The sequence below is a fragment of the Bathycoccus prasinos genome (genome assembly GCF_002220235.1).
Source record: "Bathycoccus prasinos genomic : Chromosome_2".
Classification (NCBI taxonomy): Eukaryota; Viridiplantae; Chlorophyta; class Mamiellophyceae; order Mamiellales; family Bathycoccaceae; genus Bathycoccus; species Bathycoccus prasinos.
Genome location: NC_024007.1, coordinates 787,566 through 801,189, shown reverse-complemented (window position 1 = coordinate 801,189; position 13,624 = coordinate 787,566). Strand labels below are relative to the sequence as shown.

The window sequence follows — 13,624 nt, the reverse complement described above, 5'->3', positions numbered from 1 at the left end:
ATTAAAACTTTGTCGTTCTCGGCACGCGCGTTAATTCTTGATCTGCGTGTATGTAAACCTGGAATTTCCATAGGTTTGGTATTAAGTCGTCGGTCATATAATATTATATTTTGTCGTGCCGGTATTATACTGTTATTATCTTATATTATTTTTGTGTTCACATTCTGTCGAGTTTTCACTCACTTAAGGTGTATATACATGTGATAATAAGCTCCTCCCATTAAACTTTGAGCCTGTCCAGTCTTTTTTTCACGCGTTTTAAAGCGTGGTCGAGATTTGATACGTTCTCGCCTCGAATCAATTTCACCCAATCGATTACTGATGAATCGAAATCGAGCGGAATGGAATGCGCCGCGCTGAACGGGCATCCGCCCGCTGCGTTTTGCAGAGGCACGTTAATGACATTCTTTAGCAAATGCGGAGCGTCTTTCAAGAGATCGTATACCGCGTTAAATTGGTACGACCAATACGGCTTGAAAGCGGTAGTGAACTCCTTCAAGTCGATCAAACCATCGTTGTTCAAATCAAACGAACCAAAAGCTTTTTTGCACATCTTTTGTGTGACAGCAATTGAGACGCCATTCGTGAGAAAGACCTGCAGGCAATAATGGAAAGATGATGGTAAGAAGAAGAAAAAGAACAAAAAAAAAGAAATCTTTCTTAAAAGAAAAAAACGAGCCATTAAGAAACTTTTTAAAAGTGTATTACCTGCCCGAGCTCTAAAATATCGAGACCTCCACTCCCATCGAAGTCAATCGATTCGAAGACGCATCGCGCCTGGACCTCGTCAGGTATGGTCCGTATCGGTGCAAACTGTTGCGATATTTCGTTTCCGGTGGAGTCGACGATGGTTTTCACGTATTCAAGGTCGAATAAGATCTTTTGAACGACAGTGACACGCGTTCTATATCGAGAATCATGGTATAGCGAATGATGTGATTCGTGGAAAAACTGAAGCATGGCGCTCATTTCCAAGTTCAACTCCTGCTGTTCTTTTTCCGAATAAGTCTTCTTCACAGAAAATTTCGCGACGAGTAAGTACGTCATTCGACGAAGAATTATATTGAAAGCGACGAGCCACAAAATTAATCCGATCATGATGGTGAAACCGTACGCCTGTCCAGCACCAATTGTTCCTGCTATGATGACCGAGACAGTGTATCGACTTTCTCCGCAAGCTTGAAGGAAATACAAAGCGTTAATCCATACTCTTACCCAGGCGTACGTTTGATGGTTAGCCCAAACGGACCACAACCATTCGAGTCGTTCGAGTTGATAAAGCGAAGAATCCAGAAGGGCAGAAATTAAACCGGAAACGCTCACAATTTTAACGAGTGATATAAATTGGTAAGCGGGAACGGTCAAAACTCTTTGCCCATTCACGTCTGGTGTCTGAATGAGTACCGTAATCAAGTGAATGATATCAAAGAAGACCGTGATCCACATAATCGTTGTCGAAATGTCTTTGTTTACAGTACAAAACGCTGCTATTGGCAAGCAGACGTTAATCGTTCCGCTGAGAAGATGCGCGCGAATGCATATTCTCGACTTTCGTAAAACGGTAAACTTCGGATGCGGCGGCGTCGTCCAATGGTAATACAGAATGCCCACATTAGCGACGATCGAAAAGGTCACGAAGAGCAACCGCTGAATCAAATTCATGACGTGCTGCTGGTGAAACAACGGCACCGTCCAACTCGATTTCTCCCATAAATAGGCGACGTAGCTCTGTTGAAAAGAAAATATATTTTGAGCACTCAAAAAATACACACACATGCTTATTATACTCACGTCTCAAAAAAAACACCCGTACTTTTCAAATGTCGAGTCAGAGAGAGAGATTTGTACGGGATTCGAAAAAAAAACGACGCGCGCGCGCGTGGAAAAGAAACGTACTTGATTCTCGAGTATCACTCCTGCATAGTGATCGCTCATTACTACCTGTCGCGGTCGGTCTCTCGTTATGTACTTATGTGCTTACGTTCGTCTCGTGTTATTATATATACGGAAGAATCGCGACAACTTAAGCACCGGTTTTTTTTTTTTTACGACGCGAGTGTGGGTGGTGGTGCCTCAGTCAATATTAACAATTCCTAAAGACAGTTGGTGCCGTGTATTGCGAGAATTTAGATGTTTGTTCGTCAATGACTTGTCCACCAATGAGGAGTTCGACTTTGGAAATCGCCGCGAGGAAAAGATTATTCAAGAAAGTATGCTCGTGGTGTGCTCGTGGTGTGCTAATATTTTTAATGAAGATGCAGACTCGTCGAGTTCTGTTTATATTTTTTATCTCGTCTTTTACTTCATTTTTCCCTCACACAAAATCATCATCATGAGAACGTGCTGCGTCTCTCCTTCTCGAGCGCAAATAACAGACGCTCGAGTATTCGTGCTGTCCTCGAGGAGACGCTCGTCTTCTTGTGTTTCTTGTTCTTCCTCTTCTTCGTTGAATAATAAACCCCGTCGATACTCATCATCATCAACATCATCATCAAAAACCGCATTACGAGCGCACGGACGAAAGAAAGGCGAAAGTATTCCGGAGGAGTTCGAGGTCCAAAAGCTCGCGAATACGGTGGCAAAACTCTTGCGAGGGGTCAACGTCGTCGCAGTTGGCGAAAATGAAAAAGCGAATCATCAGTTGAGCGAGTTGTTGGCGCCATTGTTGGCGTATTCTCCGATGTCGGTGCCAGAGTTGATTCGAGGGATATCGGACGGGAAATCGAGGGAAGATATCGCTCGTTTGGAAGGCGACGCGGAGGCGCTGATGGTGGAGAATTCCGTGCACGAACAACTGTCACAGTTTCTGAGAGTTTCGTTGGCGACGTGCGGTGCGAACGGTGTCGGGGCGTTAGCCAGAGGCGACTGTTGGGCGTGGATATTCGGGATGATTACCATATGGGTGGACGACGAAGAGTCGGCGAAATTGAGCGAAGAGAACCCGGAGAGGTTTCCGCAGCGGGAGGCGTACGAGTTGGCGGATATTCGGGTGGTTTTGAAAGGAAAGGAGTTGAACGAAGAGGAAAAGGGGAAGACGGTTCGGGCGGTGTTGGAAGGCGTGAAAGCTTTGGTCGATAACGACGAACATTTTGCCGGCAAGAAGAGTTTGTATACCAGGATGGGATGTCGAGGCGATTGGCCGATATTGCAAGCGCCTGAGTGGGATGGAACTTCAGAGACCTTCTCGGAGAACGGGTTGAGTGGCGAAGAGAAAAGTAGCGTTTAGAAGAAAGAGTTTAGCATCAGAGCGCGGTTGGGTTTATCACGAACGATGACGACGATGCTTTTACGTATAGCACACATAATGTATTCTTATTATTAGTTATATAATATTATTGAAAGTCTTGCGGTAGCTCCGAGCCTTCCATGTTGTAACCTTCTCTCTTGGAAAATTCTCTCTCCACTGCTTCGTACGATCGTTTTGCGTCCCGCTCTTTGATGATGTTTTCAGACAACGTTGCATCCCGAACGACTAATCGCGCCGTGTGCGTTTGCGTTTGCCCAGCTTTTAATTTGACCAACTTTGTGATGTTCCCAAACCCGAGACCGGAGAACCATCGGTACGACTCGTCGTTCTTCTTCTCTTTACTTTTCCAGTACGAAAATACCGCGCGATCGTGCCAGTTTCCCGTTTGCTTCATCGCAGTTTCTTCGTCCGGAAAGTCGTATCCAATGGCAAATCTATCGTAATCTTCGATGACGATGGATGAGCCCGTTCCTATTTCCAACATCGTCGAGTCTCTCTTCACGTTGGCGTACACTCTTTCCGTTTTCTCTTTCAGAGTGAAACACTTTTCGTCGTACTCGTCCAAATCTTTTGTAAACTTAACCTGCGGATCTCCTCCAGTTTTCTCGGTGTCGGTCATGTCGAAATACACGCAATCGTCTAAGCCTAAATAATACGCTCGCGGTGGAACCGCGGTTAAATCTGCCACTCTCACGTGGCCTCGATACCCGCTCGCGTACTCGAAATCGAGATTTGATGATGATTCGTCTACGTTGTTGTTGTTGTTGCTACTAGTGCTGCTGCTCTCTCCATTATCTATGTTATTATTCTTGTTCTCAACCGAGTGAGATATATTCAACGCGTCAAACTCGAGAGTAAAAGTAAGAGTGACTTGAAACGCGTTGTCGTTCCACTTCTTCCTCGATTGGTCGTCGTCCGTCGTATAAATCGTCACGTACGGGTTCGCCGTGTACGTGTTGTCTTCCGGATTCCACAACTCTCTTATCCCGGTATCCAAAATATCAAAGTTCATCTGTCGAATGTTAAAATCTTCTTTCGAGTCGATTTCGTTTGCATCTCCTTTGTTTTCTTCTTCTTCGTTTTCTTCTTCTCCTTTTTTCTTCATCGAATGCAAATCGAACCCGTCCCAGTGCGGGAAGTTATAGCTCAACCCGGCGTCTCTCGGCGCTTCGTTCTTAAAGTCTGAAAAGTCTGGCGTGAACAAAACTTCCCCTCCGTTCGGTAACGTCCACGACGCGACCGACGCACCTTTCGTGTAAATCTCGCACGTCGCTCCGGATGGGTGCGTCAATAAAACTTTCCTCGCGCCCGACCTTCCGCTGTCCGATATCGCCACGAACCCTTCGATGTGGTGCTCTCGATTGAGCACTTGCGTCTCTTCGCTGGACACGGCGAGAGATTTCACCTCCTCGTCGAGTTCGTCCACGTTTAAAACTTCTTGGCCGAAGAGTTGGTTTTTCGATTTCGCTTCTTCTTCGGAGATTTCTGGTCCTGAAAGGTCCTCTCCTTTCTCGTTTTTGTTCGTTGAAGACGATGCATTCTTGCCGGCGGCGTGAGGAACGAATTTTACCCGTCGTTGGCGTCGTCTGATTTGTTGTTGTTGTTGTTGTTGTTGTCGTTGATTCTTCAAAAAATAACAACTTTTCGCGCTCATTGCGCATCTGTTGTTGTTACTGTTAGTATTATTCGTCGTCGTCACCGACGAGGACGACGAGGACGAGTGCAACATCATCGGTTTGGTACAGCGCGTGATGATCGAAAATTCGATCGAATTTTTGTTCTTTCTGTTGTGAAGCAGTCGAAAGAGGAAAAAACAAAAGAAGAAAAAAATACAAAAATGTTAATTTTTCATATTTTTTATACTAAACCCTACAACCCAAGGTTTATCTGGAGGTACAGATTACATTATTTCACAGAAAGTTGTATTTCACATGACGACACTTAGGCCTTGGGATCGAAACCCAATTGTGGCAGGCACACACCATTCGATATAAAATCGAAACATATAAAATCATAAGCCGCGATAGCTCAGTTGGGAGAGCGTCAGACTCATAATTAATATATATGCAACGTAAACATGTGTTTATATGTCTTTTTTTTTATTCGTTAGAACTAGTAAAGTAGTGTTTCTCTCCTTGTCGCGGTTTTTCTCAAAACCGCGATTGGGTGGTACAAAAAATTCAAAACTGGCCTCAATTTAATACCAACCTATTGATTCGCGAATCTTTTCAGCCTTTTCGCGCGCAGCTGTTGCATGTCGATGCTTGTCGCGCGCAGCTGTTCGAGCATCGACATGTTTTTGCTATTTTTGCTGTCGTCGTCGTTTTCTTCAAAAACTTTCTTCTTCTTGGACGAGTTCGTCGCCGCCTCGCTCGCCGAACGCAACTTCATCGTTACCACGCAATGGTCGCTGCTAAAACATTTGTCCGGATATATTTCGCACTCCTCTAATCGATTTTCCTCGATTATTTTCTTACTCACGATATAATGATCCCACCTCGTTATTCCCGGTGCGGGGTGTGGTTGCGTGTAAATCCGTGTGTAAGGAGACAAGTGTCGAAAGGCGTCCACGCCATCCGCCAATCGCACGGTTTCGTGGAACCGTTTCTTCAAGTTGGGCGTGTAACCGCACTCCCCTCTGTCGTCTATATCTTCTATGTGCGTCCCGTCTTGTTTCTCTTGCATCGACATCGCGTACTCATCCTCTCTCCCCGGCTCTCCTAAAAAATGATCCAACGGGCCGGGAGAAACGTTCAAATCGCCCATCCAAACAAACTCCTTCTCGCGCAACTGCACTAACCTTTCTCTCACCGCTAAGTCCAACGTTTTCCTCAAAGCAATCTTTTTCTTCGTCCTCGATCTGTTATCATTAAACCCACTAAACGGCATGTATGTTGTCAAAACGTGAAACCCATCCGGAAACTCAAACTCGAGATACCGACCTTGGTACTGAGCGTTGCCTTGCGTCAAGCCGATATCCGCGTGTCTTAGAATTTTCACCGGCGGTTGCACGTCTTTGTGCACGAAAACGACGTTCCCGGCCCACGCGGTATCTCGACTCCCGAAGTAGTTACGGTGTTGCAGCGAAAAATACGCTCTGTACGTCTCGCTCAACCCGTATTTATGAAGCCACGTTTCCTCCTCTCTTCCACCATTCTGAGCACCACCAGGGCCACCACACGAGAGAGGATGTTCCGTCACCGGCTGCGTGCCTTTCGCGTCTTCTCCGTACACCCACGTCTCGCTGAAATAGCACACGTGGAACTGATTTTTTCGCACGTATTCAAAAACCTTTTTCAACTCAGCCTCGTAATACGAATCCGGCGGGCAACATCCGCATTCGCCTTCGCCGCTTCGCCTCGTCGAAATCGTCTTCGTCGTAAAGTCGTACCGAGAATTTCGACAAAATCTCGGATGTTCGAACAAACCGTTGCAATTGAGTTGGAAAAACGTGCGAGGCTGAGGGAGTTTTCTCTGAAGCTTTGCGTTCGCGAAGCCTTTGTTCTTGTTTTTCCCGCCGTTGAGAGACATTATTCGATGAGAGAGAGAGAAAGAAGTGAAGGATTTTCGTCGTCAGATTTTAAAATACTCGACGCGTCGAATCAAATCATCATGTCCGGCTTCTTTGCGGCTTCCACCGTAACCAGACGACGACGACGAGAGGACGAAGACCGAGACGAGAATAACGACGACGACGACGAAAAGTTATTGTTCTTGGAATCACCGCCGGAAATGAACGAAGATATTAATAACAACAACAACGACGACGACGACTTTGAACACGAGGAGGAAGACAGTCCGGCGCCAAAACCTTCTCCTCCTCGTTCTCTTTCTCCTCCTCCTCGTTCTCCTCCTCGCATAGACATCGTGGATGAAGCGGATCAGGTGTGTTTTCAAATCGAGCGCGTGGTGCATCGATTGATGTCCAGTCTCGCGTCGGAGATTTGTCGAGACGAGGCGTTTCCAGTCGAGTATTACGACCTGCACGTGCCTTTGCACGAGTGGTCTGAAAACGAGAAAACTTTTGTTGAAAGCGAGAAAACGAGATCGATACGATTGAACACGATTACGTTTGCAAGAGTCATCGCGATGTTGAACTTGATTCACACGAACGTACGTCAAGGGAAGACAGTCACGCAAAGGGAGATGTATTATTGCGCTTCCGCGAAAGAACCGTTGTTGTTCTCTAAAGTCGTTCACGTGTTGAACGCGATCAAAGATATCGCAGGTTTGCTGCGCATCGATCGAGGCGCGTTGAATATCACGAGCGCATCGAAAGGTTTAGTTGTCGGTTTAGTATCTCTCCGAAACGATGTGACTCAAACGTTCGTTGATTGTTCAAATCTCGATGGTTCGGGCTTCACGATCCCGGGTGATTTAAAAACGATCGAGAGTTTATCCATCGACGCCTCGATGTGCGCATTCATTCTCGTCGTGGAGAAGGACGCCGTGTTTAACAAACTCGTACAAGAACGAATTTGGGAGAGGTATCCGTGCGCAGTTGTTACTGCAAAAGGCTTTCCGGATTTGCCGACGCGCGCGTTCTTAAATCGGTTGGCCTCAACCGGCGTACAACGCACGTGTAAGATCTACGTCTTGGTCGATTGGAATCCGAGCGGCTTATGGATCTATTCCACATACGTCACGGGAGGTGCTTCGAATGTCAACGAATCGACAAAGTACGCGCTTCGTAACGCCGTGTTCCTCGGAGTCTCGCACGAGGACATACTCGCCGCTGGTAAAGTGCTCACGTCCAAGCACACGAAGAAAGAGTCTCGAGATATCGCCAACGCGTTACGGAGAAAACGCGGGCCTCTTTACTCCACTTTCAAAAGCGAACTCGAGCAAATGCACGCGCTCGGACGCAAGTGCGAAATCGAAGGCCTCTATGCATCCAACATCAACGACGATAACTGCTCTGTGCTCTCGGAATACGTGCTCACAAAAATAGCGCAAATTGAACAACAACAACAACAGCGACGCTAACATTTTACTACTACCCAACAGTTTTAACACTTGAGTTTTTGAAAATTTTCCACAAATCTAACCCGCATACCTTCATCGTTATCACCATCATCGCATCACCATCATCGCGGAGAGCTTTTCGTTAGAGAGAAGAGAGAAGAAGGAAAAGAGAAATGGCCGTCGGATTGACTGCTCCTCGTTCTGGTCGCAGCATCATTGGTTTTGATACAAAAATGATCACCGTTAGGGGTCGAAGTTCTTCTGTTGTTTTACAACACCATCGCCGCCGGGGGATGATGATGACGATGGCACTCGCGCGCGGCAACAGCAGCAGCAGCAATCAACAGCATCATCACGAGTTATCGCCGCCGAGGAATAAGAATGAGTGTGTCCAACTGTCGTCGAACAAGAAAGCGACACCACCACCTGCTTTGAATTCGTCGAATGCTTTGACGACGTTCGAGCAAGTCCTGTATGGCGGCGTCGCGTTCACGGCGGCGTCCGTGTTAAAGCGGGAATTCTCCCCGGGATGCGAACTCATCGACGGGAAGCAAATCGCGCAAGAGATTCGCCAGGAGATTAAAGAGAAAGTGGAGCGGATGAAAACGATCGCGAACGGGAACACGCCGGGTTTGGCGGTGGTTTTAGTTGGCGAGAGGAAGGACTCGCAGAGTTACGTGCGTTCGAAGAAGAAGATGTGCGCGGAAGTGGGGATTCGATCGGAAGGGACGGATTTACCCGAAGACGCGACGGAAGAGGAGGTTTTGAAAGTTGTGAGAGCGTATAATGCGGACCCGAATATTCACGGGATTTTAGTGCAGTTGCCGATGCCGAAACACATCAACGAAGAGCGAGTGTTGAAGGAGGTTTCGTACGAGAAGGACGTAGACGGGTTCCACCCGTTGAACATCGGCGCGCTGAGTCAACGAGGTAGAGAAGAGCCGAGGTTTGTGCCGTGCACGCCAAGAGGATGCATCGAGTTGTTGAAACGCTCCAACGTAGAAATGAAAGGGAAGAAAGCAGTCGTCGTGGGCCGTTCGAACGTCGTCGGTACGCCGGCGGCGTTGTTGTTGCAAAGAAACGACGCCACGGTAACTGTAGTGCATTCGCGCACGAAGAACCCGGAGGAGGCGATTAGAGAGGCAGATATTGTGATTGCTGCGTGTGGAGTGACGGAGTACGTCCAAGGTTCGTGGTTGAAACCCGGCGCGGCGGTAATTGATGTCGGCATCAACGCTAAAGACGACGCGACGAAGAAGTTAGGATACCGATTAGTCGGCGATTGCGATTTCGAGAGTTGCAAGAAAGTTGCCGGGAAGATGACGCCGGTCCCAGGTGGTGTAGGGCCGATGACGATTGCGATTTTGTTGCAAAACACGTTAGAAGGGGCAGCGAGAAGTTACGGCGTCAGCGAACAACTCGGATTGAAAAACTAACTACTCTAATTATTTATTCACTGGACTGAGATTACAAACGCCTTCTCGTCGTTTCTTCTTCTTCTTCTTCTTTCATTGGATATGGATGATGTACCGTGCGGGGCCATTGCTGGTGATCGCAAATGCTCACGTTCGCCTTCAATCAGTAAACTCGCAATCGTCTTTCTCAATTTCGCCTTCTTCTTCTCCAACTCGTTCAGACGTTCCTCGCACATTTTACGCTCCTTCTCGTGCAAGGCGTCGTTGTGCCGAAACCTCGCCTTGGCGTTTGCCGCGTCGCCAATCTCTTTCTCGTCGATGTCGTCTTCGTCGTCACCGTCGCCGTGTTCATTCGTACTGTTCCTTTTCTTCTTGTTATTGTTTTCTTCTAAACTGTTCTTGCTGTACCCCCCGCTTTTTATAAACAGCTGTAAACTCTTGGACGAACGCAACAGCGCCAACTCCCTCGCCCGTTCGATGTGTTCCGAATTTCGTCGTTTCGCATATTCGATGCACCATTTCGAGCACTCGATGCTCGTAGACAGTTTCTTGTTGGCAATTCTCAAATTTATCATCGTTTCTCGACGCGAATTCGCAGCTGTGTTCAACTCTTCGACGATGTTTCGCGGAAGGTACAAAATATCACCATCGTCACCGCCGCTATCGTCCTCGTCGAGGAAAAGTGTTTCGACTAATCCGCACGGTAATTTCATCGTCACGTCGCAATCGTTCGCGCGTTCGAACCGTTCGTTGAATTGTTTCTTCAAATACGTCTGTCTTTCGGTGACTCTCTTCGTCGCTTCGTCGAGCGTCTGCTCTAAAACTTTGAGCGTCACCTCGCACGTCTCTCGCGTCGCTTTCTGTTGCGCCTTTACTTTTTCCAAATTTTGTCTCTGCGTGCGGTGAGCGTTTAGCTTTTCAAACCAGGTTTCGTCCAGTGAGAGTGGAAAGTACGTCGCTGGTTTGCTGTTATGAGTAGCGAGTGTCGCCGTCGCCACTGTTGCTGCAGTCGTCGCTCCTTTCTCGGCCAAGACATCTCCTCCGGATGAAGTTAACGCGACTATCGATTTACTTCGCGTTTGCATCATCGACGCCGGAGAGAAAACGGATTCGCGGCGGAGCTTCGTTCGTTCGGCTGCTAAAGAAGAAGCTTCGGTAGACGTCGCATTATGTCCAGTGTTAATATTCGAAGAAGAAGAAGCGGAGGAAGAAGAAGTATTCTTCTTGCGCAAAACTGGACCGTCTTGTCGATACAACACCAACAAAGTATCGGCGTGAATAGCCGCCGCCGGTGAATCCCTCGTCTCTCGTCTAAATTGTCGTTCGTTCATCTTTAATTGGTCTGACGTTGCTTCTAATCGCATCTTAGCGTTCGCGAGCTCAGGTCCGTGGTTCTCGAACGCCGTTTTGGCCTCGCGCGCCTCGCGCTGTAATCGTTCGAGCGTCTCGTCCGGTCGCGACATCGTTTCGTCCTCGTCGTCCAAAATTTCAATTCGGCTTAACCGTTCGAACACTCTCGCCGCACGATATTCCAACGATAGCACTTCGACTTCGACTTTGTGTTTTGTTTGTTCGAGCTCGAGTACTCGATGGTTCAATCGCACGCGATTTTTCACGGTATCGTCTTGGATATCGAGAAGGCGTTGAAAGGCGATTTTTTTCGCCTCGCGTATCTTCTTGTTCTTCTTCTGTTCGAATCGTTCCACTTTCGCGCGGAGGCGCAAGTTTCTCTCAAACGGTGCTTCATCTTCGTACATGTTTATATTCGTGTCAATCCCGTCTTCGTCGTCATCATCATCGGATGGATCGCTCACGTCGGCATCGTCGTTGCCTTCGTCGTCGTCGTCCTCGTCTCCCTCTTCGCCGTCCGAATCGTCCTCGTTTTCCGCGCTGCTTCTCGCAAACATTGATTTCAAAGCGTTCTTCATACTCACGGCATTGTTGTTTGATTTTTCGGTGTCGTTATTGATGTCATTCATCTTTATGTTTCCATCGTCATCAAGATCATCGTTTCCGTCTTCACTCTCGTCGAGAAATCTGCTCGACATTTCCGATTCGCGCACGTCAAAAATTTTTCCTTCCTCTTCCAACCAATGCATCGGACGCGTATTCGCCAACGCGTTCAATCGCGCGACGATATCCCACGCGTTGCCGTATTCAAACCTACTCTCTATCTTGTAAAACGAGTCCGTGCGAATGCCTTCGAACTGTGTCGCCGGCGTTTCTTTCAACGCACCTCGCGCTATACTCTTCGCTTTCTTCCACGCCGTTTTGGCGCGATCCACCACGCGACTCTTCTCGAAGACGACGTCGTCAAATAACGCGTTAAACTTTTTCTTTTTAATTCTCGCCGACCGTAACAACATCGCGTGATGCATTTTCATTCGCTCTGGCGTGGTGCATTGAAGCTGGAAGTGTACGTCGTACAAAAGTCGATCGATTTGTCGCTCTTCGTCTTCGCCGGCGGAGTCTTTCGTCGACGCGAGTCCCTCATTATTCAAAGCGCTCTTCTCCAAAACATCCGATTCTGACGATGCCATCAAACCAACCTCGCTTAAAAACTGCATTTTACCCACGCCATTAACCTCCCAATCATCATCACTCTTCCTCTTTGGTATACCAAAATTCGTCACCGCCACTGGATCTCGAAAAATTTCATCCCTCTCCTCGCACGCGAACGTGGTCACCGCGCACCTCCTCGTCTCCATGCCATCGAAACATTCTCTCTTAATCTCCTCCGCTTCTCTCTCTAACCGCTCAATCTTCTCCGAAACCTTCCTCTTCGCCTTTGCCACCTCCTCCTTCGATTGTCTCTCCAACTTCTCAAACCTTTCTTTATCGACCACCAAAACGTCCGTCCCTTTCGCTTTGACTTTTGCTCGAGGGTGCGTTTGTTGCGCGTTCTCGACGAGCACGCGACGTAACTCCTCCCGAACGTCCTCGAGACGATCGACTATATCTTCTCGCTGTTTTTTCGCCTCCTTTTCCTCCTCCTCCTTCGACATGTTGGTTCTTCTTCTCACGGACGGCTTCAAAGATGCGGTCAAAGCTGTGTAAATTGTTTTTCGTAAAAAAACAAATTTTGCCGTTTTTATTTTTAGTTTTTTTGTATCTCTTTTTCGGCTCAAAACGCCGGACTTTTCACACTCCTTATTAGGTGAACATCGCTTTTTCACACTCTGCTTTTGTTCTCCACTCACCAAAAATGAGGACTCGTCATCAACGCACTCTCATTCAATCCCTCTGTAACCATCGCGCGTTATTATTTAGAGAGTCAAAAAGCGCTCATATGCTCGAAATGTTCCGACGGTTGCAGAGCGGGAGAGAATCTTCTTCTTCATCGTCTTCTTCTTCATCGAGAACAAATGATGCGCCTTCTTCAGTTAGGGGAATGCACGCGACGAGAACGGTGCAGCTCATCGAAGATCGAGACGGACGAGGGTTAACCGAGGAAATCATAGAGGAAAATTTGGTACGACGACGCGTTACAACGCACAGCGTTCGTTTCTTTGCCTCTCGGTGTTGTTCTTTGCCTTTCATCGCGCGTTTTATTGTTCAATATTGTCTCACTCACCACCCGCCTTTCTCTCTCCTTCTCTCTCTTCCTTCACGTTTTTACGCAGGACCGAAAGCGAGGCGAAGCGATGAAACAAAACGACGCGTACGTCGAGTCCGCGTTACTCACCACCCGAAAAGAAGCACTCTCGCTCTATCGTGCGGTCATTCGAGCGTCTGTTTTATTCGTTTGGAAAGATAGTAAAGGCCACGTTTGGAAAGATGTCATCCGGGAAAGCGCGAGGAAAGAGTTCGAACAAGGCAAACACGAGCGAGATCCGGAGATGGTGAATCGATTGATTCTCAGTGGACGCGAGGCTGTAGATGTGGCTTTGGATAAATTTATGGAGCAGAGACAGAAGATTATGGACGAGGAGAGTAAAGGTAAAATGAAGTAGTCGTAGTTGAAGTATATAGTGTAGCTATTTGTATTAGAATCCCC

General features: G+C 47.5%; 8 protein-coding genes across 8 annotated transcripts; 4 read left to right on the top strand and 4 right to left on the bottom strand.

The window, feature by feature from the left end:
• Positions 1–220: 220 nt before the first annotated feature.
• Bathy02g04230 (predicted protein) lies at positions 221–1,776 on the bottom strand (the record flags this gene model as incomplete). The annotated part of the gene is made up of 2 exons (XM_007514430.1): positions 221–595; positions 709–1,776. The coding sequence occupies 2 exons, from the start codon at positions 1,774–1,776 to the stop codon at positions 221–223; spliced, it is 1,443 nt and encodes a 480-aa protein (XP_007514492.1).
• Positions 1,777–1,963: 187 nt separating this feature from the next.
• On the top strand, positions 1,964–3,226 carry Bathy02g04220 (predicted protein; the record flags this gene model as incomplete). The annotated part of the gene is made up of 1 exon (XM_007514600.1): positions 1,964–3,226. One exon carries the CDS (start codon positions 1,964–1,966, stop codon positions 3,224–3,226), a length of 1,263 nt encoding a protein of 420 aa, XP_007514662.1.
• Positions 3,227–3,332: 106 nt separating this feature from the next.
• Bathy02g04210 (predicted protein) lies at positions 3,333–4,901 on the bottom strand (the record flags this gene model as incomplete). The annotated part of the gene is made up of 1 exon (XM_007514463.1): positions 3,333–4,901. One exon carries the CDS (start codon positions 4,899–4,901, stop codon positions 3,333–3,335), a length of 1,569 nt encoding a protein of 522 aa, XP_007514525.1.
• Positions 4,902–5,455: 554 nt separating this feature from the next.
• Bathy02g04200 (predicted protein) lies at positions 5,456–6,778 on the bottom strand (the record flags this gene model as incomplete). Its single annotated transcript, XM_007514919.1, has 1 exon — positions 5,456–6,778. One exon carries the CDS (start codon positions 6,776–6,778, stop codon positions 5,456–5,458), a length of 1,323 nt encoding a protein of 440 aa, XP_007514981.1.
• Positions 6,779–6,859: 81 nt separating this feature from the next.
• Bathy02g04190 (DNA topoisomerase VI subunit A) lies at positions 6,860–8,233 on the top strand (the record flags this gene model as incomplete). The annotated part of the gene is made up of 1 exon (XM_007514716.1): positions 6,860–8,233. One exon carries the CDS (start codon positions 6,860–6,862, stop codon positions 8,231–8,233), a length of 1,374 nt encoding a protein of 457 aa, XP_007514778.1.
• A 152-nt stretch (positions 8,234–8,385) lies between these two features.
• On the top strand, positions 8,386–9,648 carry Bathy02g04180 (predicted protein; the record flags this gene model as incomplete). The annotated part of the gene is made up of 1 exon (XM_007514763.1): positions 8,386–9,648. The coding sequence occupies one exon, from the start codon at positions 8,386–8,388 to the stop codon at positions 9,646–9,648; it is 1,263 nt and encodes a 420-aa protein (XP_007514825.1).
• A 138-nt stretch (positions 9,649–9,786) lies between these two features.
• Bathy02g04170 (unknown protein) lies at positions 9,787–12,632 on the bottom strand (the record flags this gene model as incomplete). The annotated part of the gene is made up of 2 exons (XM_007515007.1): positions 9,787–9,833; positions 9,869–12,632. The coding sequence occupies 2 exons, from the start codon at positions 12,630–12,632 to the stop codon at positions 9,787–9,789; spliced, it is 2,811 nt and encodes a 936-aa protein (XP_007515069.1).
• A 639-nt stretch (positions 12,633–13,271) lies between these two features.
• Positions 13,272–13,580, top strand: Bathy02g04160 (predicted protein; the record flags this gene model as incomplete). Its single annotated transcript, XM_007514929.1, has 1 exon — positions 13,272–13,580. The coding sequence occupies one exon, from the start codon at positions 13,272–13,274 to the stop codon at positions 13,578–13,580; it is 309 nt and encodes a 102-aa protein (XP_007514991.1).
• Positions 13,581–13,624: the final 44 nt, after the last annotated feature.